This window comes from Dipodomys ordii, unplaced genomic scaffold, assembly GCF_000151885.1.
Source record: "Dipodomys ordii isolate 6190 unplaced genomic scaffold, Dord_2.0 Scaffold13, whole genome shotgun sequence".
Taxonomy (NCBI): domain Eukaryota; kingdom Metazoa; phylum Chordata; class Mammalia; order Rodentia; family Heteromyidae; genus Dipodomys; species Dipodomys ordii.
The window spans coordinates 23,033,566-23,058,373 of NW_012267229.1; the positions used below are offsets into that span (position 1 = coordinate 23,033,566).

At 52.8% G+C, this 24,808-nt stretch overlaps 1 protein-coding gene across 2 annotated transcripts; it reads right to left on the reverse strand.

The window, feature by feature from the left end:
* Window positions 1–172: 172 nt before the first annotated feature.
* On the reverse strand, window positions 173–22,378 carry Ada (adenosine deaminase). Of its 2 annotated transcripts, none has more exons than XM_013010627.1 (12): window positions 22,241–22,378; window positions 11,727–11,788; window positions 8,924–9,046; window positions 5,959–6,102; window positions 5,297–5,412; window positions 3,982–4,109; window positions 3,335–3,406; window positions 3,152–3,253; window positions 2,846–2,910; window positions 1,486–1,615; window positions 897–996; window positions 173–485 (listed from the first exon to the last, which is right to left on the reverse strand). In XM_013010627.1, the coding sequence occupies exons 1-12, from the start codon at window positions 22,271–22,273 to the stop codon at window positions 472–474; spliced, it is 1,089 nt and encodes a 362-aa protein (XP_012866081.1). In that variant the 5' UTR covers window positions 22,274–22,378; the 3' UTR covers window positions 173–471. The 2 variants fall into 2 exon arrangements, with proteins under 2 accessions (XP_012866081.1, XP_012866080.1); XM_013010626.1 differs by having other exon boundaries at window positions 173–488.
* Between the last annotated feature and the right edge of the window lie 2,430 nt (window positions 22,379–24,808).

Here is a 24,808-nt window from a genome sequence, read left to right on the forward strand (position 1 = left end):
TGAGCCACCGGTGCCAGGCTAGGAAGCCTCATTTCTTTCAGACTCTTGAGTTTCCATTCACAGCCTTTACAGGGCTCTAGGACCCTTGCTGCTGAGCAGGCTGCCCATGTGCCATTCCCAGTGCCCTTCCATTCTCTTTGCTACCTAAATCACAAGCCCAAGACCACACACATGTGCTGCACCACACCAGTCACCAGCTGCTTTATTGAACACCAGATTTTTTTTTTTTAGCATGAATCACCTTAGGAGGAGGTTCCAGATTCGTATGTGCCGTTGGTACATGATCAGAGGAGAGACAAGGCCCTACAAAGGTCTGTCTGTACACAGACAGGCTTACAGCTATAAGAGCATCAGGAGCTGACGGTTGGCTCAGTCTTCCTGGAAGAAATAAAGGTCAGAGTGTCACTTGATCCCACGGAGTTGTGAAGATACCATCCACAGGGTGAGGGCTCAGAGGTAGCCAAGTCCTCTTCAGGGGTCCTGCCCTGCTGGTCAAGTCAGAGGAGCAGAAGTCAGCAGTGTAGTGTAAAAATCACAGCACTCCAAAACCAGGAAGGAACCCCTTCTACAGGTGACAGGACTGAGGCTTTGAGCAAGGGAGTGCTCCACTGAGGCCACCCAGGAAGGTAGGAACAAAATGAGGACCTGGCCCAGCTCCCTGCCCTGGGCTTTAGGCAGGCATGGCAACAGCACAAGCTGCCCCAGATGGTGTAGACTGGCCATCAGGAAGTTTCCCCTCAGGCAAACAGTCACACAGAAATAAGCCGCTGCTGAGAGGTGGCCATGAGAGCGCCAAGCAGTCATCACACATGCTTGGTGCTGCCCAAGAAGTGCTCTTGTTAGAAGTCAAACACAAGGCCAAGCGGGAGCCAAGGCAGGCCTAGGCAGGAACATACCAGCCTTCTGGGGTGACATGTTGTAGTCTTTATAGAGCCGGTCGAGGAGCTCCCTCTTTTCGTCCTCTGGGAGGAAGCTGGACTTTGCTGCATTGATGTTCTAGAAGGGCCAGAGAGGGAGATATGGAGCCAGAGCAAGAGGGGAGCCCTTGTTGACCCAGGGACAGTCCCTGCTCTTCATAGGACATGGCAGGGAATCCCCAGCCATGGCAGCAAGCCTCAGAGCAGAGACCATGTGGTTCTTAACACAGGACCACATGGCATGGATGTAAGCAGTAGGTTAGCCAAGGCCTGGAGGGATGCGGTGGGATGGGGGGGGGGCAAAGAGCCATTCAGGGACACATTTGGGACACTGGAACCCAGGACTGAGACGCAGCCTGGCCTATAGAAGCAGCTGAGCAAACCTCAGAGAGAGGGGTCCACTCAGGGCACTTGACTGAAGCAAAGGCTAAACTACCTGGCCCTCAGACAGGACATCTGACCCAGGTTAGGACTTTTAGGCACATGTCAGTAATCCTGAGGTTCCAGGCCCTGCATGGGGCCTCAGCCCCTGGGGCCGGCTTCATGGTGACAGCTCACTCCCACTTACCAGCCGCTTAAACTCCTCCTCAGTAAAGCCCATGTCCCCTTTGATAATCTGGTAATCAGTGTTCAGGGTAGACTTGAAGATGAGAGGGTCATCCGTGTTGATTGAGTAGTTAGCCTGATCGTTCTTGAAGCTGGGAAAAAAGAAAGGTTCCTTTTACCCCCACCTGTCCCCATTGATCCTCCCACAGCCTCAGACAGTCCTGAAGGACTGGATTCTGGCACAGAAGAGACACAAACTCAGAGAACTCTGGGGACTTTGTCCAGAGCCACCTAGCTGGCAACTCACAGCTTAATGCCACTGTCACTGTGCTTCTTCGCTCAAGGCTAGTATTTTACCACTTTGGGCCATAGCACCACTTCTGGCTTTCTGGTGGTTGACTGGAGATAAGACTCTCATGGACTTTTCTTCCTGGGCTGGCTTTGAACCATGATCCTCAGATCTTAGCTTTCTTTTTGATCAAACCCAGAATGTTGTATTTGCTAGGCAAGCACTTTGCCTCTGGGCTAATCCCAATCGAACTCTGAATTCTCTCCCCCCCCCCACTTTGAGCCACAGCTCTACTTCCTAACCCTGGATTCCTATCAAATCTAATGGCTCTTTCCTAGCTCTCTCCCATCCTTGACTTATGTAGCAGAATTGACACTGTTGACTCCTCTTGGTCTTGTCCCTAGATCTCTATGACACTATACTTTTTGCTTTCCTTTTTCTGTCCCTTAAATGTCACTGGCCTGGGTTCTATCCTAGGCTTTCTCGCTTCACTACCTCCCACGTGTCTCTAAGAAACTCTACTTGCCACATGCTAAGCCAGGCGTGGCGGCCTGCCATCAACAGAGCCTCAGAGCACAAGCCCCTCCCCTCCATATAGCCTTGATTGACAGACCAGCACTCCTCCGACCATTGCCAGTTTTTACTGCCTCAGAAGGCAGCCTTGCCTTCCTGATACCAGGTATTGTGTTCCAGGGCTCAGTCACTGGACAAAAGAAGGACCTTAGGCCTGGATAGACATGGCATAGGATGAAGTAGCTTGGGGAAAGACTGTCCAGGGGCAAGCCCCAAGCCAGCCTTAGGGAGTGCCTGGCTGCACCAGGAGCACAGAACAGGAAGTAGGAGAGGAGTGTGGAAATTTCACTCTGTGGCATTCTGGAACTGAGTTTGCTGTCAGAGCCCCTGGCTCTGCTAATTAGGATGGAGGGGAGAGGGTGGCCAATGTCGAATTACAGTAAACTTGAGCATTTGTCGATGAGGTCAGTCACACCTGCTTCCCAAGCGAAGAGACTTTGTAACTAAGACCCAGCATGAGCTGGTACCTATACCCTGCATTCCCTCCCATCCGTGGCTTTCCAGGAACAAAACATCTCACCGAACAACTGCATGCTCCGTTTTCGGGTTCCAGGCGCCTGTGAGGTAGCTGGACCAGGGGCAGACCTGCAAGGGCAGGTGTGTGGCTGGCACAGCAGGTAGCCCCAGGCCACACCCTGCAGCGGCAGGGCCACCTGCTGTGCCGCATTCTTGCCAGGTTGCATTGGCTTTGCTGCTGCTGTGGCCTATGAATCCTCTACTGTGGATGTCCATGACCAGCCCACAGGACCCACCTGGGTTTTGGCCTCTCTGTCTAGTAGGGGAAGGGAAAGTAAGAGACAGTTCCCCCCCAGCCCTGGCTCCTTACTTCAAAGTGCATGTTCTCCCGTCGCAGCCTCTGGTAAAGGGCCTCATCCTCCACGGTGTGGTAGCCATGTCCCACCCTCTCAGTCTTGAGGACATCCACAGCCTGTGGAGAAGGAGGAGAGAGTGGGGTGAGCCGGGGTGGAGGGGGCAACCAGAAGGGGTCCCGAGGCCAGTGGCTCCTCACCTCTCTCACCACCTCCGCAGAGCCCACTTCCCCAGCATGGACCGTGCGATGGATACCACTCTTTACGGCCTCCTGGAAAGACAAGAGCCACGTCAGGGCTTCCTGGGGAGGACCTTGGCAGGCCCTGCCTCCAGCAGACTTTGGGGCTAAATTTTGGCCAGCTTGATGGTCCCCATGGACAGACTGGGCTTCAACAGCACAGGGCAGTCTGGCTTTGATTCCACCTCCCATCCCCCCCTCCCTCCCCCCCCCCCCCGGGGCATGTCTAAGAGATGGCTGTCATTTATCATGTAGTCACTGAGAGGCACCTTTTGAAAGTGTGTACATGTTCTAGCACCTCTAAACATCACACTCATTTTACACAAAAGGAAATTGAGGCTCACAAAATTAAGTAATGGGACCAAGGCCAAACAGGAAGTATGGCACCAGGAAAACTAGGCCCAAAGAGAGACAGTTTGGTCCAAGGCCATACAGCAAATCATAGGCAGACAGAAGGTCAACCAGCACTCCCAATACTGCATGCTGGCTTTTCTTTATACCAAGTTCCAGACTCCAGCTCCAACCAGGACACACCTGGGGGGACTCAGAACATGCACATTCTCCCTGTGAGATCCTTCAGGGCAGAGAATCCCCTTCCATAGGCCCACCTCATAGGCTGCCCTGTGGCCCGGGAAGAGGCTGCTTCCTACAATGGTCTCATCCCCAGCTAGGTCAATGGCCACCACAGTGTTCTGATGGTACTTCTTACACAGCTCCAGCACCTCGAGGGACCAGCCTGTGGAGAGATGCCCCCCAGGGCCCTGTCAGCAGCACCCCATACCCTTGCCTGAGGCCCACACAAGACAGGGCCAGTGACTTGTCTTCAGATACTGGCTGCTGTGTTCTAACCACATGGCTTTTGGCAGATTCTCTGCCTGAGCCTCAGACTGCCCCTACCCAGGGCTATGGTAAGGCTATGCCAAGGTCTGGGGGGCAAAGTACAAGCACAGAGCTAGGGCTCAGTGAGTGGCAGATGAGCTGTTTCCTCAGTACCTGCAACATTACCCAAGGTGGGCTCTGCACCCCTCTTAGGTGATGAAGAAATGCTGTAACTCACACCATATTGTTGAGCCCATAAGCTTACTCTTGTGCATTGACTAAGAATGACTAATGGGCTGGGAAGGTGGCTTAGTGGTAGAGTGCTTGCCTAGCATGCATGAGGTACTGTGGCTCAAGTGGTAGAGTGCTAGCCTTGAGTTGAAGAGCTGAGGGACTGGCCCAGGCCCAGGCCCAGGCACCACGAGACACACACACAAACACACACACACACACACACACACACACACACACACAATGATTGAACACAAGCTTTGTGCTTTCCTGGTTAAGAGACAAGAGGTTTCACTTTTTCTGCCTTGGTTTCCCCATCTGTCAAATGGGAATAATGAGTGGAAATCTCTGATGCAGGTAAATCTTTCCTCCTGGAAAAGGCCATTGGCTTTAATGCCTACTAATGCTTAGGGCAGAGGAAAGCAGTTAGGTGCGGCCATCCTGGGACAAAGTGTAACTGAGGTACAGAGAGGTGTCATGACTTGCTCAAGGTTGCACAAGAGCTCTGAACCATGAAGCTCAAGCCGGAGAGGTTTGATCAGTGTCAATGACCAGGAGACCCCTCAAAGCAGACCTGTGCAGAAAACTATCAATCAGTGGCTCAGATAGGGTGAGGCCAGGCCCCTAGGGTCTCAAGGGAACTCTCTGGACTTGTATGTTCAGGATCCTTTGATTTTGAGTTTCCTGGAAGTCATGTGGCTGCCAAGGCCTTGTTTTCCTGGGAAGAAAAGTGTTGCCCAGAAGGGCTGAGTCTGCCTAAGAGGCCTGTGGTATCTTTAGGAAGCTCCGGGATCATGCCAAGGTGCTCAGGGGCACCAAAGGAGCAGGTTCAGACGCATAGATGGACAGCCGGCAGGGCAGTGTGGTACTCACTGGGCTGGTGGCGCATGCAGCACAGGATGGACCGGACCTTGACATTGAAGGCTTGCTCCCCCTCCCGCAGACCCTGGTTCACTAGGTCAACCACTTCATCTGGGGTGAGGTCCCCTCTGTGTGAGAAGAAGAAGGTGGCCTGAAGCAAACAGAAAGCTTGGGCCTGGGCCAGGGAAAGAACAAATCTCCTCACATCCCTCCTCTTCTGAGAGAAGACTGACAGAGGTCCTGGCAAACCCTGGCCTCTTCCTTTGCACTGCTGACACTTCTAGATCCCAGCATGGGGGTGTTAGACACAGCCCTTCCCACTCCTGGATGGGGAGTGTGGCTAAAGTATATATAAGAATAGAGATTTGAGGGGTATAGGCAAATGGGCAAGAATGAGCCTGACTCACTTCAACTATAGGATAGAGCAGGACCTTAAAGGTCAGTAGCAGGCTAATGCTCCTGACAGCAGGCAGAGCTATGGCATTGAGATACAGCCTTCTGATTTCACCAAGTTAAGGGGTGATTCTTGTCCCTCTTAGGGCCAAGTAAAGCCAATCGGGGCCATGGGCTGTGTCAGAGTCAGGCTGTCTCCATCCCTCCGCATACTGCTTCTGTGTCTGGCTGGGCCACCCAGCCAACATCCTCTGCAAGCCCCTCCCACCACGGTCACATACTCGGCCTGGTTCCAGGGGATGGGATCCACTTTGAAGTTGGCCAGCAGGTGGGGGCTGTAGCGCACTTCCATGTACACCACACGCTCCTTGGCCTTCATCTCCACAATCTCATAGGCTATCCTTTTGATGGCCTCCCTGCAGCCCCTGGAAGGGAAGATGGGGTTGGAGGGTCAACCTTCTCCAAGATCCTTGAGCAAAAGAGGTTGTCCTCAAGCCTGGGCAGATCAGGTCTACTTCTGTCCCCAATACCTCATTTCCTAGTCCCAAGCTCTGGCACCTGCTGGATAAGCAGATTTATTTATAATACAATGTCATTTCTACTTCCGATGACATGCCAATCCTCCTCCTCCCCCCTGCTGGGACTATGTTGTTTCTAATTGCCTTCTGTCTCTGTGCCTACCCCCTGCTCTTCCCCACACAGCAGCTGGAAGAAGCCTTTAAAAATGTAAACCAGGAGCAAAAGGTGCTCTGTGGAAGGATACTCTCCCAATCTGTGCAAGGCCCTGGGCTCAATATCCAGCAACACACACATACCCACACCAATCATGTTTTTAAAAGGATGCTAAAGTATGTCCCTCATTTCCTCTGAGTCCTAATGGCTTCCAACCACTTAGATGAGAACAAACCAGCCACACATTATAAACATCGTCTGGGCCAGTGCTTGGCACAGAGGAGACAAATGCCAAGTATTGTAGTTGTTAGGACTGAGTACAAGCTCCAGGACTATACCACAGAGTGAGCTGTAAAGGTCTCATTGGAGCCAGGAGGAAGGGATAGTGCAAGTACTTGGCCTTCTGGGTGAGGAGGAGGACGCTGGTCCTCTGGGACAGAGAATGCATCCCAGCCTGTGCTCAGCTCCACACAGGGAGGAGAGCACTCACCGCATTGCCTAAAGGCCCAGCCACTTCCCCATCCCCCCATCTCCCCACAGCTGGGAGCTCATTCTGGGAACTCGGTCTCCCCCTCACAGAGCCCTCTGCCAGCCAGAGCTCGACACACAAGTGAGCGGCAAACACAGCAGGTCAGGCAGAGCCAGTCCCACAGACACAGATAAAGCATGGCTGGCAACAGCGGTGCTCAATAATATGGCAGGGAAGGCCTCACTGTGCAAGAGAAGGTGAGCTGTGGCTTCCCGGCAGAGGGAAGAGCCAGGGCAGAAGGCATGAGGTCAGACATGCTTGGCCTCTGAAGACAGGAGAGGAAGACATGGCGTGGTGGAAGAACAGGAGGCGAGGCTTGGAGTGTTCAAGGCTCTATGAACTGACATGGTGCCCTTGGGGACACATGGAGATGTCGGAAAGTTCAGAAGCAGGGAGAAGCCTACCGATTCAAAGGGTCAGGAGAGTTCCCTGTGGCACCCTTGGGTGCCCACTCCTGGGTCCTTTTCAGTGTCTAGAAAATATGCCTGGCCCACAGCAGTATAAAAACAGGAAGACAAGGGCCTGAATCCTCCTCTACTCTTGCCACCCCATACTCTAATCTCACCCTCCAAGAATGAAGCCCTGAATGAGGGGGCAGGAGACCCAGGTTCAGACCCTGCTCTCACTCTATTTCTCTGGACCTCAGTTTACCTGGGCCAAGGGCTTCTTCTTTGATATCTTTGATTGTACCGTGGGATGATATGACCTCTAGTGGGCCATGGCCCTAGGGGACTAGCACAGGTACCAGGCCCCTTCCGCCTTCTGTCTTCTGCCTCTGGGTGGCATCTTGAGAGATGGTGAGTACACGCAGGACTCCTGGTGTGCAGGAAGCTTGCCTACATGTGCTCAGCAATGTTCCCACACGGCGTATAGGGACCAGTCTGCCTGCTCACCAGGGCCAACGCAAGAGCAGCTGTGTCTTCCAGACAGCCCAGAGGCTCTAGCTAGGAGCCAGTAGCCTGAGCTCACTTGGTCCTTCCTCAGGACCCCTCCTGTCTGATGTTTGCCAGCCCATGGACCTCTACCCTCTTCGCTAGTTTTCCCCCACCCATGCTTGCCCTGCCCTGCGAACCTGACCTCAGATGTCACCCCTGTATAGGCTGGCTACCCTTACTCCTCCTGTTAGGTGCCTCTGATTACCTCATCCCTGGACTTTCCACCTAGCTTCTGGACCCCTAACTTCCAGATCCCTGATTCTTGCCTGCCTTGGGGCACTCTGCCTCATCCCAGAAGGCTCAAGGTGACACCAGGACAACAAGATGGCCCCCTAGCCCGCTGTGGGTCTGAGACACCCCTGCATTGTCCAGAGCCTCCATTTCTATCTGGCAATGTCAGCCAGACGCCAGTGGCTCACGCTTGTAATCCTAGCTACACAGGAGGCTGAGATCTGAGGATTAAAGTTTGAAGCCATCCAGGGCAGGAAAGTCCCTAAGATTCTTATTTCCAATTAACCACCAAAAAGCTGGAAGTGGAGCTGTATCTCAAGTGGTAGAATGTAACCTTGAGTGAAAACCTAAGGGATAACAACGACAACAACAAAAATACAGGCAATATCTACCTTGTAGGCCATTGGTGACTACCAAAGGTAAGTAAGATTCAGTCAGCAGTATCTATATTCTATGTCTAAAGATGTTCTGTTATGTTAAACAGAAGCCATGGGAGTCACTAGGCACACCAACGCCCCTGCTGGCCATGGAGGGAGCCATAGCCTTCAAAGCACGAGGCACTTGCTAGGGATAAACAGCTAGCTCTTGTACACTGCCGGCAAACTGAAAGGGTTAAGTGCCAAACTTTATAATCACTTCATGAGTCAGATTCTGGGATCTGTCCATTTCCTATTTGGCCACTTCTGCAGCTCACCACACCAACTGTTTAAGAAGGCAAGCAAGGCCCAAAGGCAATGAGAACTTCATTCTAGTATATACAACGGTGATGGCAGGCTGGGGCTTCAGGGGCCTCTGGCAGTGCCCCAGCCTAAGGGCCAGCTCTGGTCCTAGTCACCGGGATGGACACTGCTCCGGGACCTGAGCTCGCAGGCCACTTACGCAATTACGGGCATGTAGATATTGAACTTGGTCAGGAAGTCTGGGAGGCTGGTTGGATTGTCCATGCCAATGATTTTCTGCAGCTCCTCTTCCGTGTCAGCTGGGAGGGGGATCCCCCTCTTCCTGTGAAAAGAAGAGAGGATGAAGGTCCAGGCAGGACCCAGCCAGGCCCGATGGATACAAGGACTCTGTGACCCAGCAGGAATATCTCCATCCAGATCCTCCCTTTGAACAGATGGGAAAACTGAGGTCAAGGCTAATAGAATCAGAACTGGAGTCTTACTAGGACTACTTCTGGCTCTAAGCCAGCATAACTTAAGGAGACTGAGAAGGGTGAGAATTCATTTGTGTCCACATGTGTATATGCATACACACTCCCTTCAGGACTCTGGGGAGCTGATCTAAGTACTAGGGCAAGCCCACCACTTCCTCCCCACCCCTCCAGCAGTGAACAGAGCCCACTGGACTGGTGCCCAGTCAGGGACTACCAGGAGCAATATCCTAAGCAGCACAGTTTCCGGGGACAGGAGCTGGTGCCATGACTTCCCCCTCCACCCTCTTGGCTGGCACAGCACAGTGGCCGGTTTGGCCCAGCGTGCTGCTCCTGAGTAGGGCTTGCACACTGGCCACCCGGCTCAGGGATCTGTCCCCTCGTACCAGCCTCCAGCTCAGGCTGGGCAGCAGCCTGGCTCAGCAAGGCGGCTGGGAACGCCCGTCTGGCTTGGAGAGCTGTGTTCTCTAGCAGTGTCTCTTCCTCTCCTGCCATCTCCCCTGCAACCTTAATCTCCCCTGTGTGCTTGGATGGCTCCACCCAGCTCTGTGTGTGTGTGTGTGTGTGTGTGTGTGTGTGTGTGTGGTGTGTATGTGTGTGTGTGTGTGAACCATCTTGAAGATAAAAGGGACAGCCAAAGAGATGCCCCCACACAAGGGACAAAATATGAAAGAGATAGACTTGGAGGAAACAGTATAGCAGCTGGAACTCAAGGAAGCAAGAGGAGGTTACCTGCCTGAAACAGGAATGTCCCTTTGTAGCAAGGGCCATTCGGGAGCCAGGGATGTGGCTTAGGGCAGGGCTCTTGCCTAGCGTGTGTGAGGCCCTGGGCTTAATTCCTAGCACTGCAAAAAATTAATTAATGTTTTCCTACATGAATGCCTGCTCCCTAGGCCCCCTGGATACGCCCCAGTTCCTGTAGGTGCCCAGTAGGCACCGCCAAGGCCACCCTGGCATACTGCCAGTCAGCCTGCTGTGGCTCCTCACCAGCCCAGGACCCCTAGGCTGCTGCAGGGTCAGTGTGGTGCACAGAAGGAAGCTGCTCAGGGGCCATGGGGATGAACTGAGTCTCCGGCTGCAATGGGCCCCAAAGATACCACCTAAGGCCTCATCCGGCCTTGTGGCCCTGCAGAGGCTGCAGGGGAGCCAGCTGTCAATCTGTGTCCCAAGACAATGGCTCAGACTACAGTCCTGGGGCCCAGCAGACTGGAGGGCCATTTTGTCAGAGGCAAGGGAGGGACAAGGGTGGCTCAGAGCGGCACAATGATGGGGAGGGAGGGTGGCCAGACTCCATGTGCTTTGGCCATGGTGAAGGATCCTGAGGAAGAGGTAAGAAGCCCCTGGAAAGGGCAGGATCCCAGAAACAGAAGAAAGAAGAAATGAGGAGAAAATTCATGGAGACAGAGATGTGGCCCCTGGACTGGGCCTGGCTTGCGGGGTGTGGGGTATGGGGTGGGGGAGGTGCTACAGATCAGGATCTCCCCTCATCCTTCCTTCCCTGGCTACCCCATCTGGCCATCTATTTACAGCCCCCTGCCTGCACACACTGCAGGACAAACTCCACCTGCACCTGCCATGCCTCCCAGGGCCCACCCGGATGACAGAGTCAGGGAAAAGCAGGCCATGCTGGCGGCTCCCTGACCTCCCTCTCCTCTCACCTGGGACACTCTGGCCTTCTTGTCCCTACCGAGGAGTGCTCTATAACCCCTAAACAGTGCCCTGATTAGATCTCATCTGGGTGTCCCACCCTAACAACCTTGACAGGGCCTAAGGAAATAGTTGGCAGCTCCACATAGCCAAAGGACAAGCAGAGATAAGGCAGAGCCTTCAGCCCCTCATCAAGGCCATAAGGTGCTGATTAATCTCTATTATTAAGTGACATGCACAAGATCTGCTAACCTCTAGCAGCAGGGCTGAAGGGAAGTTGACTTGGGCCGGGGCACTGGGTTCAAATCTCTGCCATGGACTTTCCAGGCATGCATGTGCGAAGCGGATGGCGTGAGGAGCTGCTAGGTTAGCCAGGAAAGTGCTGAGGGCTGGCTCTGCCACACAAGTAGTACAGATCACTTCAGTGGCAGATCCCAGGGGAAAGGAAAGCTCACTGGAAGTATGGCAAGATGGAGGAAGTGGACTTACCAGAACTCTCCAGGAGACTTGGAGTTGAGAGTGAACTAGTTTCCTCTTGAGGGGCAGGAATGCCTGAGGGGATTCTCAGTGATAGGACAGAATGTGCCAGAGCTAGTGAGTCCTTACAGCTCCCCACAAACAAGTGTGGGGTGCAGTAGGGGAACCCATCTCCCTAACAGCCTGGGAGGGAGGGGGAGGGGGCTGTGGTCACTCTCAGTCTATCCTGGCTCAGTCATCGAGAGTCAGTGTCTCCACAGAGCATTTCTTCCGGCCCAGGGAAGGCTTGATTCCCACAGGGCCCCAGGAAGGACTGGTGCCCCTGGCATTCTCCAGGAGGCATTCTCTGGGAGGAGTTGCAGGTCCCTCCTGAGCCCTGGGGAGGACAGGTATTATCTGTGGACTTACTTGGAATAGTATAAGATGGTTTTAACATTGATGGCTCCATCCAGGTGGAGATGAAGCTCTACCTGCAAATTGCAGAGAGAAAAGGGGGAGGGAGGTAGAGAGAGAGAGAGAGAGAGAGAGAGAGAGAGAGAGAGATTAGCTAATAGCAACATTATCTATGATGACCATTAGCCACCTTCTGTACCCTTCGATTGCACCACTTTTTAGTCTCACCTGAGGCGTGAGTTCAACTCTATCTCATTTACAGACACTGAGATTCAAAGAGGTTAAATATCTTGCCCAATACCACACAGCAAGCAAGTAGCACAAGTGGGAATCCACCCTGGCACTTGAACCACAGATGGAAAATTCGGAACCAAAATTCAAACTCAAATCCAATCTCAAGGCTTTTGCTCTTGACTGAGCATAAGACCAGTTCCATAAGAATCAGCAAGCCCAAGCCCTCGGCTCTTATCCATGTCACTAAACCAACTCCAAGTTTAACTGATAGGATTAATGGCAGATCCCCAAACTAGGGAGTATCTATAATGCATTTCAGGCTCTGAGCTGGGGATATAACTCTGTGTGGGGCGAATGCTTCGAAGATGCAAGGCCCTGGGCTCCATCCTTTTAATACCACAAAATACAGGAATAATTGAATGATATCAGATCCATATTCAGAAGCAGACACTACTGGAATCTAGTTTGCCAGAAATTAATATTTGACTACCTAAGATCTTTATAGTATTCTAGAAAGGGCTGCCTGTACTTAGGCATTTTTTTTCTTTTCTCTTCTTTTTTTTTTTTTTTTTGTGTGTGTGTCAATACTGGGGCTTGAACTCAAGGTCTAAGTGCAGTTCCTTAGCTTTTATACTCAGGGCTGGTGTTCTATCAATTAAGCCATACTTGCATTCTGGCTTTTTGGTGGTTAAAGTTAAGAGTATCACAGAATTTCCTGTCTAAGCTAGTTTTGAACCAGAATACTCAGAGTTCAGTCTCCTGAGTAGCTAGGATTATAGGCATAACACCAGTGCCTGACCACTTGGGTGTCTTCATGATCACCTCTTGCATACCCCAGCCCTGCGTAGCACCTGGTGTATAAAGCCAAGCCTAGCCAGATGCCAGTGGCTCACACCTGTCATCCTAGCTACTCAAGAGGCTGAGATTTGAGGATCCCAGTTCAAAGACAGCCCAGGGAGGAAAGTCCTTGAGACTCTCATCTCTAATAAACTACTCAGAAAAAGCTGTAAGCAGCACTGTGGCTCAAGTGGTAGAGTGGTAGCCTTGAGAATCTCAGAGACAACACCCAGGCCCTAAGGTCAAACTCCAGGACTGCACCTCACCCCCCCAAAAAAGCCAAGGCTGTGTATGAATAGGGAGTCTAGCTTAACTCCCAGCTCTTCCGTGATGGTGTATATGAGATCTCAGACAAGGCACATGACCTTACTGAGCCTTAGTTTCCTTAAATAAGCAAACACAAAGCAATTACATCTCCCTGTCCAAAAGTAATTGTAACAATTTAAAAAGACAGCAGAGGTGGATAGGTATATTTTAAGAAAAGAGTTCCTTCATCTCAGCTAGGATGTGTGACGTGCCCAGAGCAATACAGCAGGTTCCCTCACATGAACTACAGGACCTTTCCCAGGCCAGGAGACCCTGAAAATTCTCAACAGCCATCTCTGCCAGGGTGGAGCTATCTCTGGACACTGATGACCCAGATAAGCAATCTGGCTGGAAGAGGAGCCATGCTGGGGAGATGGTGGCCCAGGGTACTTCAGGATCACCTGCAGGACTCCTTTCCTCTAGAAGAAACTCTGCTCCAGCAAGGCCTCCTATCCAGGGGGCCTCAGAGCAACCAGATCTCTTCTGCAAGCAGCCATCCAGCTGGCCCCAGGCAGAGCACTCCTCACATCAGAGCTGGGGATCAAGTTTGTTGTCAAGCGCCCTGACCAAGGGAGTCCAAGTCTCACTGGGCCAAAGGTCTATTGAATTCTCAAAGTGAGTTCAGCACATTTTGGAACGTCCAAGATCCTAGCCCTGAGCACTGCCTGCTAGCCAGTTGTGTGAGTGACAGTGAAGCAGGCTTGCTTCCCTGAGTCCCTATTGCTTTTCTTTAGCCCTCATGGGACGATGGGGAAGATCTTACCAGAAGCAAGATGGTGTCGTGGCTAAGGGGGCATCTCACAGTGAGAGTTGGCATTCTGGCTCTTCCCCCTCTCAGCCTGAGTGACCTGGAAAAAGCCACGTCATTTCCTGGCCTGTGTGTCCTCAGCTGCTACCCAGGGAGCAAAGCCCACCCTTCCTGTGCTTTGGAAGTTTCAGTCACGTGAATGGCCACAGAGCAATAGGAACAGAGCAAATGCTCAGTATATGTCACCTCTGAGTCTTGCATTTGACAAAAAGCTGGGGAGCCCCCTGTTGGGTCCTAGAGATGCCTAGGACAAAGTCTTGTTCTGTGGCCCATATTCCAGCAAGCGGGGAGAAACGCCAAGCAAATGTCATATCCAGAAACACAGTCCACAACCAACAGGATCCCTCAGGAAGTACACACGAGGAAATACCAAATGAAAGGCTTCAGGCTGCTTAGAGAAGGTGGGCTGTGAGCTAAAGGACCAAGGATGAAGAGGAAGCGACTGTGTGAGGTGAGGAGGAAGGCTCTAGCACTTTCCAGGCAGAGAGAACAGAGCGTGTAAGGGACCAATGAGATGGTGACAGAGATCTATGGGAGGAACTGAAGCTTCCTGCGCAGGATCACAGGATGTGGGCCACTGCAGGACCTGCAGGAGCACAGGGCCTGAAGCTGGCTAGAAAGAGAAGGCAACTGAGGTCGCCAGTCAAGTGTGTGAGGCTGAGGCAGAAGGCTTGAAAGCTCAAGACTAGCCTGAGCTACCTAGAGCTACCCTGTCACAAAACAAAGGGCCTAGAAGGAGGCAGGAACGATTTGGCCAGGTATAAAGGCTGACAGAGGAGCTGCGCCAGGTTGCTGAGAGGGGGTCCCCGGGGCTGCTTGCCCCTGTTGGAGGGCATGATGGGTCGGCATAGCTGCTTCTGCGGAAAACAAAACACTGAAATGTCAAAGCAGGACCTCTCAGACAGTGCCATCTTCCTAGGCCTTGATGACTGTCAGAAGTAGAAGCCCTGCTGGAGGCTCATGGTGAATGGATGTGAGCCAGGACTCCCAGCATCCGGTTGGCATGGGCCACTCAGACTGGGGCTGTGTATTCCTGTAGCACAAGGCCTGTGTCCTGGCAGAGCAGAATCAAACACACCTTTCTGTACTCAGTCATAGGCTGTAGGAAGACGTGGAACTGAGAGCTTCATGGTGGAGAAAATCACACAGGAAAGGAGAGCAATGGAGAAAAGGCATCAGAAGAGAGCACTGAGGGAGAAAGAGAAAGAGAGAGAGAGAGAGAGAGAGGAGCTAGCCATGGAGAAGCCCAGAGAGGAAGAAGCATGCCAAGCAGGACCACAGCAGGTGTCCAGCATCTCAATCAGGAAGCAGGCTGGGAATTGCCTGGAGATCTAGCTCATAGCTGTAATAAAGGACTTCAAACAGAAAAGGGTTTCACCGGGGTGGCACCTTTAAAAAGCTTTTCCTGCCTGCTGGGTGGGGAGCTGGCTGGAAAGAATCCTGAACAGGAGACAGAGTGCTAATGTATCCAGATGGGGGCTGAGACTCGCCCCGTCTGAATACGATAGGCAGTCAGCAGAGAGTCTCACAGGCAGTGGTGTGGGGAGGGTCTCCGAACGTCTGGGCAGGACATGAGCCCTGGTGCTGCCCAGTGTGCCCAACCCTCCCCCTCCCCCCACTGCCAGGTTTCAGTCTCCTGAGAGGCTCGTCAGGCATATGTAGGGGGAGAAGCAGAATCACAAGTTACCTCGATAGGTAGCATAAACTTTGGCCGGCTTCTCATAGAACATTCTAGAAAGATGCCATGGAAAAGTCTGTCCACACACCCCAGATGACCTTGGGGTGCAAGCTTGCAGATTGGGGTGGGACCCTGACCTCCTGGTACTATTCTGGATAAAGAAGTAGCAGGAGGCCTCTAACATTTGAATGTCTGCTATGTATGTCTTACCTCATCCTTAGAATCATGATGAAGGGAGGGACTAGGGTGTGTGTGTGTGTGTGTGTGTGTGTGTGTGTGTGTGTGTGTGTGTGTGTGTGTGTGTGTGTGTGTGTGTGTGTGTGTGTGTACTGGGGCCTGAGTGGCTCTACTTCTAGTTTTTTTTGCTGGTTAATTGGAGATAAGAGTCTCTCAGATTTGTCTGCCTGGGCTGGCTTTGGGTCAGGATCCTCAAATCTCAGGCTCCTAACTAGCAAGGACTGCAGATGTGAGTCACCAGCTTCACTTTCATTTTACAGATGAGGAAATGGAAGCTCAAAGAAGTATTGAAAGAAGACATAACCAATCCAGCATCTGAACCAGGTCTGGTTCGTGAATTCCTTATCACTCTGTAGGCCTCACCTCAGACAAGAACAATATGGCAATAGTAATGATTAGTAGTAAAGCTACTGGCTAATCATCAGACTCGATCTCATTGAGTCCTGATGCCTAGGTATGGTATACACCAGTCCTAGTGGCAGACGACAAATGAACTTGCTAAGCTCAGCTCACAGGAGTTCAAGGACCTTCCCAGGGTGACAAAGTGATAGGGGTGGAGCAAGGTTGATACCCAAGTCCTATCACCTCTAAGCCCAAGTCTTGCCCACAGCCCCAGCAATGCCCTGGCACCAAGCCCATGATTATAGTCTCCTGACCTTGCTGAGAAGAAATCATTTCCCTTGGCACTTGCCCTTGGTGGGGCTGACGCACAGCTGGGAATGCTGTTAGGAGGGCTGGAAGTGCTCCCAGGACCAACGTGAACAGGAAATGGACTCTGAGCACCAGACATTTAGGATGTGACTGGCACTGAAGAAAAAAAGCACTGAGTCCTGGCTTTCAAAGACTTGCTCGGCAGTGCCTACTGCCAGGTATAGTGGAGCATGTCTATCATCCCAGCTACACAGGAGGCATAAATAGGAGGATCACAGTCCCAGGCCAGCCTGGCAAAAATGAGAGACCCAGCTGGGTAGGACATTCACACTCATAATCCTAGTTTTTTGGGAAGCAGAGATGAAGAGGATCATAGTGTGAGGCCAGCCCAGACAAAAACTTCTCTAGACCCTATGTCAAGCAATAGTTGGGCACAGTTATGGGTACCTATCACTCAAGCTATGAAGGCAACTGAGAACAGGAGGATTGAGGTTCTGGGCTAGGCCTGACAAAGAAAAAGAAAATGGGCCTGGTACTACATGCCTGTCATCCCAGCTACAGTGGAAAGCCCCAAATAGGAGGAATCCTGGTCCAGCTGCAGGCCCAGGAAAAAAAAATCCCTCTCTTCAAACAACCCATGCAAAAAAAAAAAGAAGAAGAAGAAGAAGAAAAAGAGTTAGAGGCGTGGCCTGCCTAGCAAGTGGGAGGTCCTGAGTTCAAACCTTAACACACACACACACACACACACACACACACACACACACACCTGCAATACTCTACCTGGAAAAAGAATAATTAAAGCTAAAAGGACCTGGCGACAGGGCAGCCCAAGAGCTTAAGGCCTGAGTTCAAGCCACAGTATAGCCAAGAGCAGTGTGCCAGGACAGGCATATACAGGTGAATGCCAGAGAGGTGCTCTTCCATCCTGCAGCATCCAAGGTCGCCTGGTGTGTGTCTGTGGAAGAGCCAGGATGGAGATCCAATATAAAGACCCAGGTCTTGGATTCCTTGGCCAGCTACTTCCAGATCTGACTCAAGCAGTGAGACTGGCTGCCTTCTGGGCAAACCCAAGCAGACAACTGCTCCCCAGGCTTCTAGGCCCCCAGACACGCCGCTAGTTCCGTTTTCACTCCACTGGCTTCTTTCTCGTTTATATAACATGTCTGTCTCCTCATTAGCAGCTCCTGAGAGCAGAGACCCGTCTGCGACACCCTGTTGTACCTGCAGTGTCTAGCACAGCAGGATGCGCTTTCTCCCTCCCTGTCCTCCATCAGCAAAGCTGAGAGAAGGCGGACCTCCCCACCCTGAGTCTGCAGAGCCTGCTGCAGCCCCTAGCCCTCCGTTTCTAGCTCTGCAATTAGCAATGAACGTCATGGGACCCAGCCCAGTGCTGGATGTTCCCAGAGTCTCTTGGTTGACTTTGAGGGTGAGGCCAGGAAACAGAGCATCCCTAAGCCAACAAACCATTTCAACTCCACCTCCTCCAGGGAGGTCTCCAAGTGCTGCCCTATTTGGGTGCAGAGTAGAAGGGGCTGAGCAATCTCCCAGTGTCTCATGCTCCTTGGGGTCCTGACAGAGCATTCATTCCACTGCTATGCATGAGCCCCTCGGAGGTTTCCCACACAGCCAGGTCAGTGTTTACCTGAGAAAACTCACACGGGCAATCACCTGGGAACTCAGTCCTATTGTCCCACTTAAGATAGAAGCTCAGAGAGATTAAGAAACCTACCTTAGGTCACAAAAGACTAATGAGTGTCACAGACTACTGAACCCCACAGCCAGGAAGTCGTGTGACCTTAAAGCCGGAAGTTTTCACCCCTGCAACCAGTTCTCTGCATCCTACCCAGCAAGGTACTGAGTTGGCGCTGCTACTGCTGCTGCTGATCAAGAGCAGCTGTGGCTGGCTGGCTGGTGGGCTGGCGTGGCTCCAGGCCTGCACTTGGTGTTTGGGAGATGAGAACAGGTCTAATTCTTATGTGACAGGGGGGAAGCTGAGGTACAGGGAGGTGAATCTCCCTGGTCAATGGGGCCACAAAGACTGCCCCAGCTCTGCAGCTGTTCTGAGCACTTAGGGAGTAGATTTGCTTTACCCCTAATGTAGCATCAAACCTGAGTTTGGGTTCCCCTGGTGGGGTCTTCTCCCTTGTCCAAGAGCTTCATGGTGTCCCCACTCAGGATACTTGGCCAGATGGACAAGTCTTTCCCAACCCACTGAGGGGGCCTCCCATGCTGAGTTTGGAGGCTGTATAGGGAGGTTAGCTGGCCTCCCTGCCTCCTTGTGTGACCGCAGGCAGGTCTCTTTCCCTCTCTGGTTCTTCCTTCCTCTTCTGTCAAACAATGAAACTCAATCTTCATCATTCCCCATCCCCCCCACCCCCAAAACTGCCACATGAGTAAAAATGGGTAAGACAGGCTCTTCCCAGGGGCATTTTGGTTTCAACAGGTGGCTATGGTAACAGAAAGGCACTGAGAGCCCAGAGCGGTGCACCCAGGGGCTTTGTCTCAGGAAGACAAGAAGAGAGAGCGACAGTACAGGTGGCAAGGTCTGCCAGGGCCCTTGCAGCACCCCCAGGACGGAAACACACACCCAAAAGCCCCCTGACGCCTGCAGAGGTTGTAGAAGAACAATAGGCACAACAGTTTCCCTGCAAAGGCCCAGGACTCTGGTGTCTCCAAGGAGGAGACTAAGATTCAGGATTTGTTGTCTGAGCTCCTGTAGCTACCACGCAGGGAGGCAGGGGTGGAATCCCTTCCTGTCTGTCTGAAGGCCCAGGCCAAGGTGCCTGCCAGGGTGGCACCTGCTAGGCCAGCGGCCCTGATTCTGACTTCTCCCCGCCCCTGCCATGCCACAGTGGGAATGGCAAATCCGCAAAGCAGTTCAACTGCCAGTTTAGGTGGATCTGGGTTCAAGTCTGTATTGTAACTTTGACAACTTCCTTTTCCCCACAGTCAGTTTCCTTCTACGCAAAAGAAAATAACAGAACATACCCCAGAGGGCTGATGGGAGCAAAAAATACAATACAAAGAAGCTAGCACAGAGTCAATATTCAAATGTTAGGGAAATAAAGGCACACTGGTGGTTTGTGTAGCCCCAGTTCCCTCTGCAGGAGGAAGGGACAGTTAAGAAACTGAGACTCAGCTGGCCACTGGTAGCTCACACCTGTAATCCTAGCTACTCAGGAGGCTGAGATCTGAGGATCTTGGTTCAAAGCCAGCCTGGGCAGGAAAGCCCATGAGACTCTTATCTCCAATAAACCACCAGAAAAACCGGAGATGGCACTGTGGCTCAAGAGGTAGAGCACAATTCTTGAGCTGAAGACCTCAGGGACAGTGCCCAGGCCTAGAGTTCAAGTCCCATGACCAACAAAAAGAAAAAGAAAAAAGAAAAGAAAAGAAAGAAAGAAAAAGAAACTGAATCCCTCAAGCTGCCCAGCTGTTTCCAAGTTCTGTAAGTAGGGATGAACCCAACTCGATGAATCATCCAAGATTCCATGACATAAGTTGCGGAAGGCACCTAGGATCTAGTACCATTCCGGAGCAGTTATAGCTGTTATAGCAGCCACATGGCCAGCATTGCTGACCATACTCTACCCCTTGAGACGCATGGCCCCAGCTGATTTTGCTTTTTTTTTTTTTAAATGTAGAGTCTAGTTTTCATGTTTTTGCTCATGTGGGCCTGGACCATGACTCTCCTATTTTATACCTTCTGTGTAGCTGGGATGACAGCTGTGTACCACCATGCCCAGATTTATTGGTTGAGATGAGGCTTCACTGACTTTTTTGCTCAGACCAAACTTGAACCACAATTCTACTGATCTCCATCTCTTGTGTTGCCGGGCATACAGGGAGTCTAGCCCTGTTCTTCCTTCTTAAAGCTGACTAAACCTTGGCAGGTGATGTATATGAGAAACTAAAGAATCCAGCAAGGGCCCAGGAAGTGGGCACTGGCACCTCCAGTCCCCAAGTCCGGTAAAGTGAGATCTCATCATGTAGCTAAAGTTGGCCTGGAACTCAAAACCCTCCTCCAATCATGGTAGCAGAGATTATAGGCATGCACCACTGCAACTGGTTTATGGGTGTAGACTTTAAAGCCAGCCTTCTCTGGGCTCACTTTCCAATTTGGCTACTTCCTAGTTGTGTGGTCTTGAGCCTAGCTAAGTTCTCTGTACTTGTCTCCCCATTGGTAAGCAGGGATGACACTTGATTGCCTCTTAGGGTCTTTGCCAGGATCAAGTGGACTTAGGCAGTTCCTGTGGAACTAGGAGAAGGCCATAGAACAATTGGCCTGCAGTAAATTCCAGCTAGTGATACAAAGAGCTACACTTATTATCTGATTGTCCAGAGCTAGCTAGGTTACAGTGGCTCCTTCCCACATCCCCAGCCAGCTCCAGCAGTGTTCCGTCCCTCTGAGAGGAGATTTGTCACACCTTAGACAAAGCAGGAGACACTACCTTTATGTTCAAATTAGCATCCTGATAGCCATGCAGCCTACCCACACAGGCCCATTCCCCATGTGAGGCCCTGGGGGAGAAATGACCCATCAGCATGAATCAACTGAGAGTACTGGACAATGCCCCCAAACTGGGGGTCATGGTCAAAGTATCTCCTCTAGAGCTGCTCCCCAAGTATCCCAGGATCAAACAGGAGCACAGAGCAAGTGCTGATAAACTGCAATCAGTTGCCACCTCCCTAAGTGCAGGGGTTCTGTCTATTGGATTCCCATTAGGGAAAGTGGTTTCCCCGCCCAAGGGCAGAGTCCTGAGCTGGCAAGGAAGCCCTAATAACAGGTCTAGGGGCCTCCAGACAAGATGTAAGGGTGGGTCAGAAGGAAGAGCCTACTTTCCTAACTTCCCTCTGGGAGTAGGGAGTACTTTCCCCAGGAGGGCATGGGTAGTGGGGGCCCAAGCCTACCTACCCTCCCTCCCTCTCTTCACAGACATCTACAATAGTAAATTGAGGCTGACAGCCTCTGACTCCTCCCTCCCCCCCCCCATCTCACATCCCATTGACCAATTGACTCTGCTTGGCTGACTCCAGGGCCCCGCCCAGCCCTGGACAGAATCTGTAAAGAGCAGCAAAGCCCGCCACGTGCGTCCAGACCCTCTTTAACTCCCTGGTTCCCAAGACACCACAGCTGGTGGGTGGAGAAACAACCGGGCTCTGCCTCGGGGCCATTGGTTGTCACTCCCCCCCCGCCCCCACTGGAAAGCCCACTGTGTGTGCCCGGAGGCCCAGAGCCCCCAGCGTGGGGAGGGGGCCTTTCCCCAGCTCCCCGGGCTTGGGGGCGGGGGGAGGGCCGTGCGCGGCTGCCAACCTCACCCGTGGTTCCCACGGGCGCAGCCACAAACCGGAGCCACCCCGATGCTTAAGTACAAAGCCAATGCCGCCCACCGGGCGCCCCGGGTTCTCCCCGGAGCCCGTGTGGAGGTGGACCCCGGGGCTGCGTCCCCCGAGGTTCGCGGACGTCAGGACCCTAGCCCGCGCTCACCAGATGCTGGGCGCCACGGCGGCGCTGGGTGCCCACTGGGCAGACGGCGAGGCTGAGACCCATCGGGGGGCCAGGCAGGGGCAGGGCAGGAGCTGGAGGCCGGCCACCGAGCCTCCGCCGTCTGGGCGCTCCCTGCCCCAGGGTCGCTCGTTGAATCGGCCGGGGGCGAGCCAGAGCCGGAGCCGAGAACGAAAGCACCGGCCAGAGCCCCCGCGTGCTTCTGGGGTGAGGATGCCCGGGCCTGGGACCCACAAACCCTGGGGAGACCAGGAGCCCCAGCCCGCGCTCACTTTGGAATTGTCGAAGGCGATCGACTTGCTCATGGTGCCCAGCGTGCGTCCGGCGCGGCTCCCTCTGCCGAAGCCCGTGAAATCTCCGCCGGGTCAGGGTCGGTCCGTGTCCCCGTGGGTCCAGAAGGACCGAGGCCCGCCAAGCCACTTTTACTGGGCCGGGCTCCACCCTGCCCGCCCAGCCACGCCCCCGCCCGCCCGCCACGCCCCTCGCCACGCCCACTTGGACCCACGCCCCTGTACGAAGCCCCGCCCCGTGCGGCCCGCCCCGCCTTTCGCCGGAGCCCCCGCCCCGCCCTCTGGCCCCGGCCCTGCATTTCCTGGAATTGTGGACGCCCCTACTCTCGTGGGGCGCTGCGCACCCAAAAACTTGGGCAGAGCCTCCTGTGGGCAGGGCCACCGCCCCAGCTCTGCCCCCCCCCCCTTCCTGGCTCCTCCAACGACACGACAACACTTCTGATGCCTCCCAGACGCCTTACTGTGTGCAGCCCGAGCCCGAGGCCGGTGATTCCGAAGTCTCGGGATAGAGTTCCACCCGCCAGACCACGCTCACCGCAGCGCCCCCGACAAAAACGACCAGTCAGGGCGATTTAGTGGGGGCCCCAGCTGGGATCCAGGGCCTGCTGGAGATCGCCAGGTTGAAGGGATTGGGGCTGAAGGATGAAGCCAAAGAGAGCACCCAGGGGAGAGGACGGCCATCCTGGAGACTCTGGTGACTGGAGAGTCAGGGAGAGGGGGGCACAGTAACCCGAAAACCCTTACCAGGTGTGCAAAATGTTCACACCAGCGCTGTTCAAAATAAGAGCATTGCACCCCAAATGCTCCTCCACAGGCAGGTGGGTAAATAGGAGGGAATAGTCACACCATGGACTCCAGTTTCTGCATCTTGCTTTCCTATTCTGGCACCTGGGAAAACCTTTCCCAGATCCTAGACCATGGAATTTCTGCTTTCCAGGCAGTTGAGATAATGGGGAGACAGCAAGTCTGTGCTCCTGGAGGTTTTTGTGCACTCCTCCGGAGTGGACCCGCCCTTGCCTGTGAACAGCACCGTGGGCTGTCTTGCCTTCTGGCTTCTGGCTGTTTAGTTGGTAGTGGGCATGGACAGATCATGGACAAGGAGAGGCCAGAGTGCCTTATTCCCTTTCCTTTCCTGCTTAATCACAGGGGCAACTGTCTCTCTACTAAAGCCTTGACTGCTAGCAGGCCTACCTCTTCTCCAGGTCCCCTCCTGTCCCTTCTCTAAGGCAACGAACGGCTCCTCTCAGTTTTGATTACCAGCCCCATTTTTCATTCCACCACCCATTACTGCCCTCTGTGCACTCCTCTCTCTGGGTTAGAGATTCTGAAACAGCAAAGCCTGAGACAGAGTTTGGCTTGTTTGGGAAGGATCCCAGGTACCTCAGTACTGGGAGTGCAGAAGTAAGGCAGGGAAGGGGAGTCCATTAAGGAGCAGGATACTATATGGAATGCCTGGGAGATGACAGAGACTATGGCTTGGACTTAACCCAGCTGAAGAGTCAGGACGCTGGGGGCTTACCCACCCTGTGACCTCTGGTATTATGTGTGGGATCATTGTTTTATGGTACTGGGAATCAAACCCAGTCACTTTTCAGATGCTAGAGAGGCTCTCTAGGCCCCGTCTCCTCTAGTATTGCTAAAGGCTACTTCCAGGATAGAAAATGACACTCTTACTGGATTTAACATAACCAACTAATCTTGCTAAGCTTATTCCTTTGTTTACACAATAGGCAGCCAAAAGACAGGAAGTAGCTTTTTCCATGAACAGTGACACCTGCCCATACTTTGCTATGTAATTCCTTTATTAAACCGGCCTCCATCCTGCAGTTTTGAGTGTATCACTGGGATCCTGCTGGGACCCTGAGGGATACAGACTAGTCTGAGCTTCTCTGCAACACACAGTGGGCCCACATCTACTGAGAACTGGGGGGGGGGGACGGAGACAGATGCCTTTCCTTAAATGTTAATGAAGGCACCAGAGATACGTTGTAAAGCATGCAAGAATTCTAACCAATGGAGCCTTCCTGCAAAATCTGGGTATGGATCTGATTGTAGCCAACAACAAAGAAAACAAAACTGAAAACAGAGAACTAAGGGGAAGGAACACTGGTCAGAAATGTTCTTTGCAGTTTAACCAAGAATTAAGTTGTGACAATATCCTTGGTAACTTAGCTACCAAGGCAGTTGTTAAAAGTTTTGAAGAGGAAGTACCACATGATAGAAAAAGAAGTAGGCATTCAAGGCAGATAGTTATTAGGGTAACTTAGCTACCACGGGGCACAAAACGTTGTAGAAACATGGCAGAAGGGAAGAGCAGGACAGAGTTCTTGCTTGGATGGATGGCCCCCTCCAGTCCCTGGGTTCAAGGCTGAGATACTTCATGTACATCTTAAGGTCATTCTGTGTACTGTCTTTCTTCCAGCCAGTCAGAAGACAAAGCTTGAGAGAGCCAGGGACAAAAGTGGCACTTGTCACTTTGGCCTGCCACAGCAGGGTCACATGGCTACGCTCAGTTGCCGGGGAGCCTGGAAGAGGACATTTGAATGTATC

What these genes read in the sequence shown, in the direction of transcription:
- Ada (XM_013010626.1), bottom strand. Translation starts at nt 22,273, where the DNA reads ATGAGCAAGTCGATCGCCTTCGACAATTCCAAA. An exon ending in ATCCCCTGGAACCAGGCCGA is followed by an intron (nt 5,413 to 5,958) that starts GTATGTGACCGT and finishes CTTCTCACACAG; the next exon opens with AGGGGACCTCACCCCAGATG. An exon ending in CTGCGGAGGTGGTGAGAGAG is followed by an intron (nt 3,254 to 3,334) that starts GTGAGGAGCCAC and finishes CCTTCTCCACAG; the next exon opens with GCTGTGGATGTCCTCAAGAC.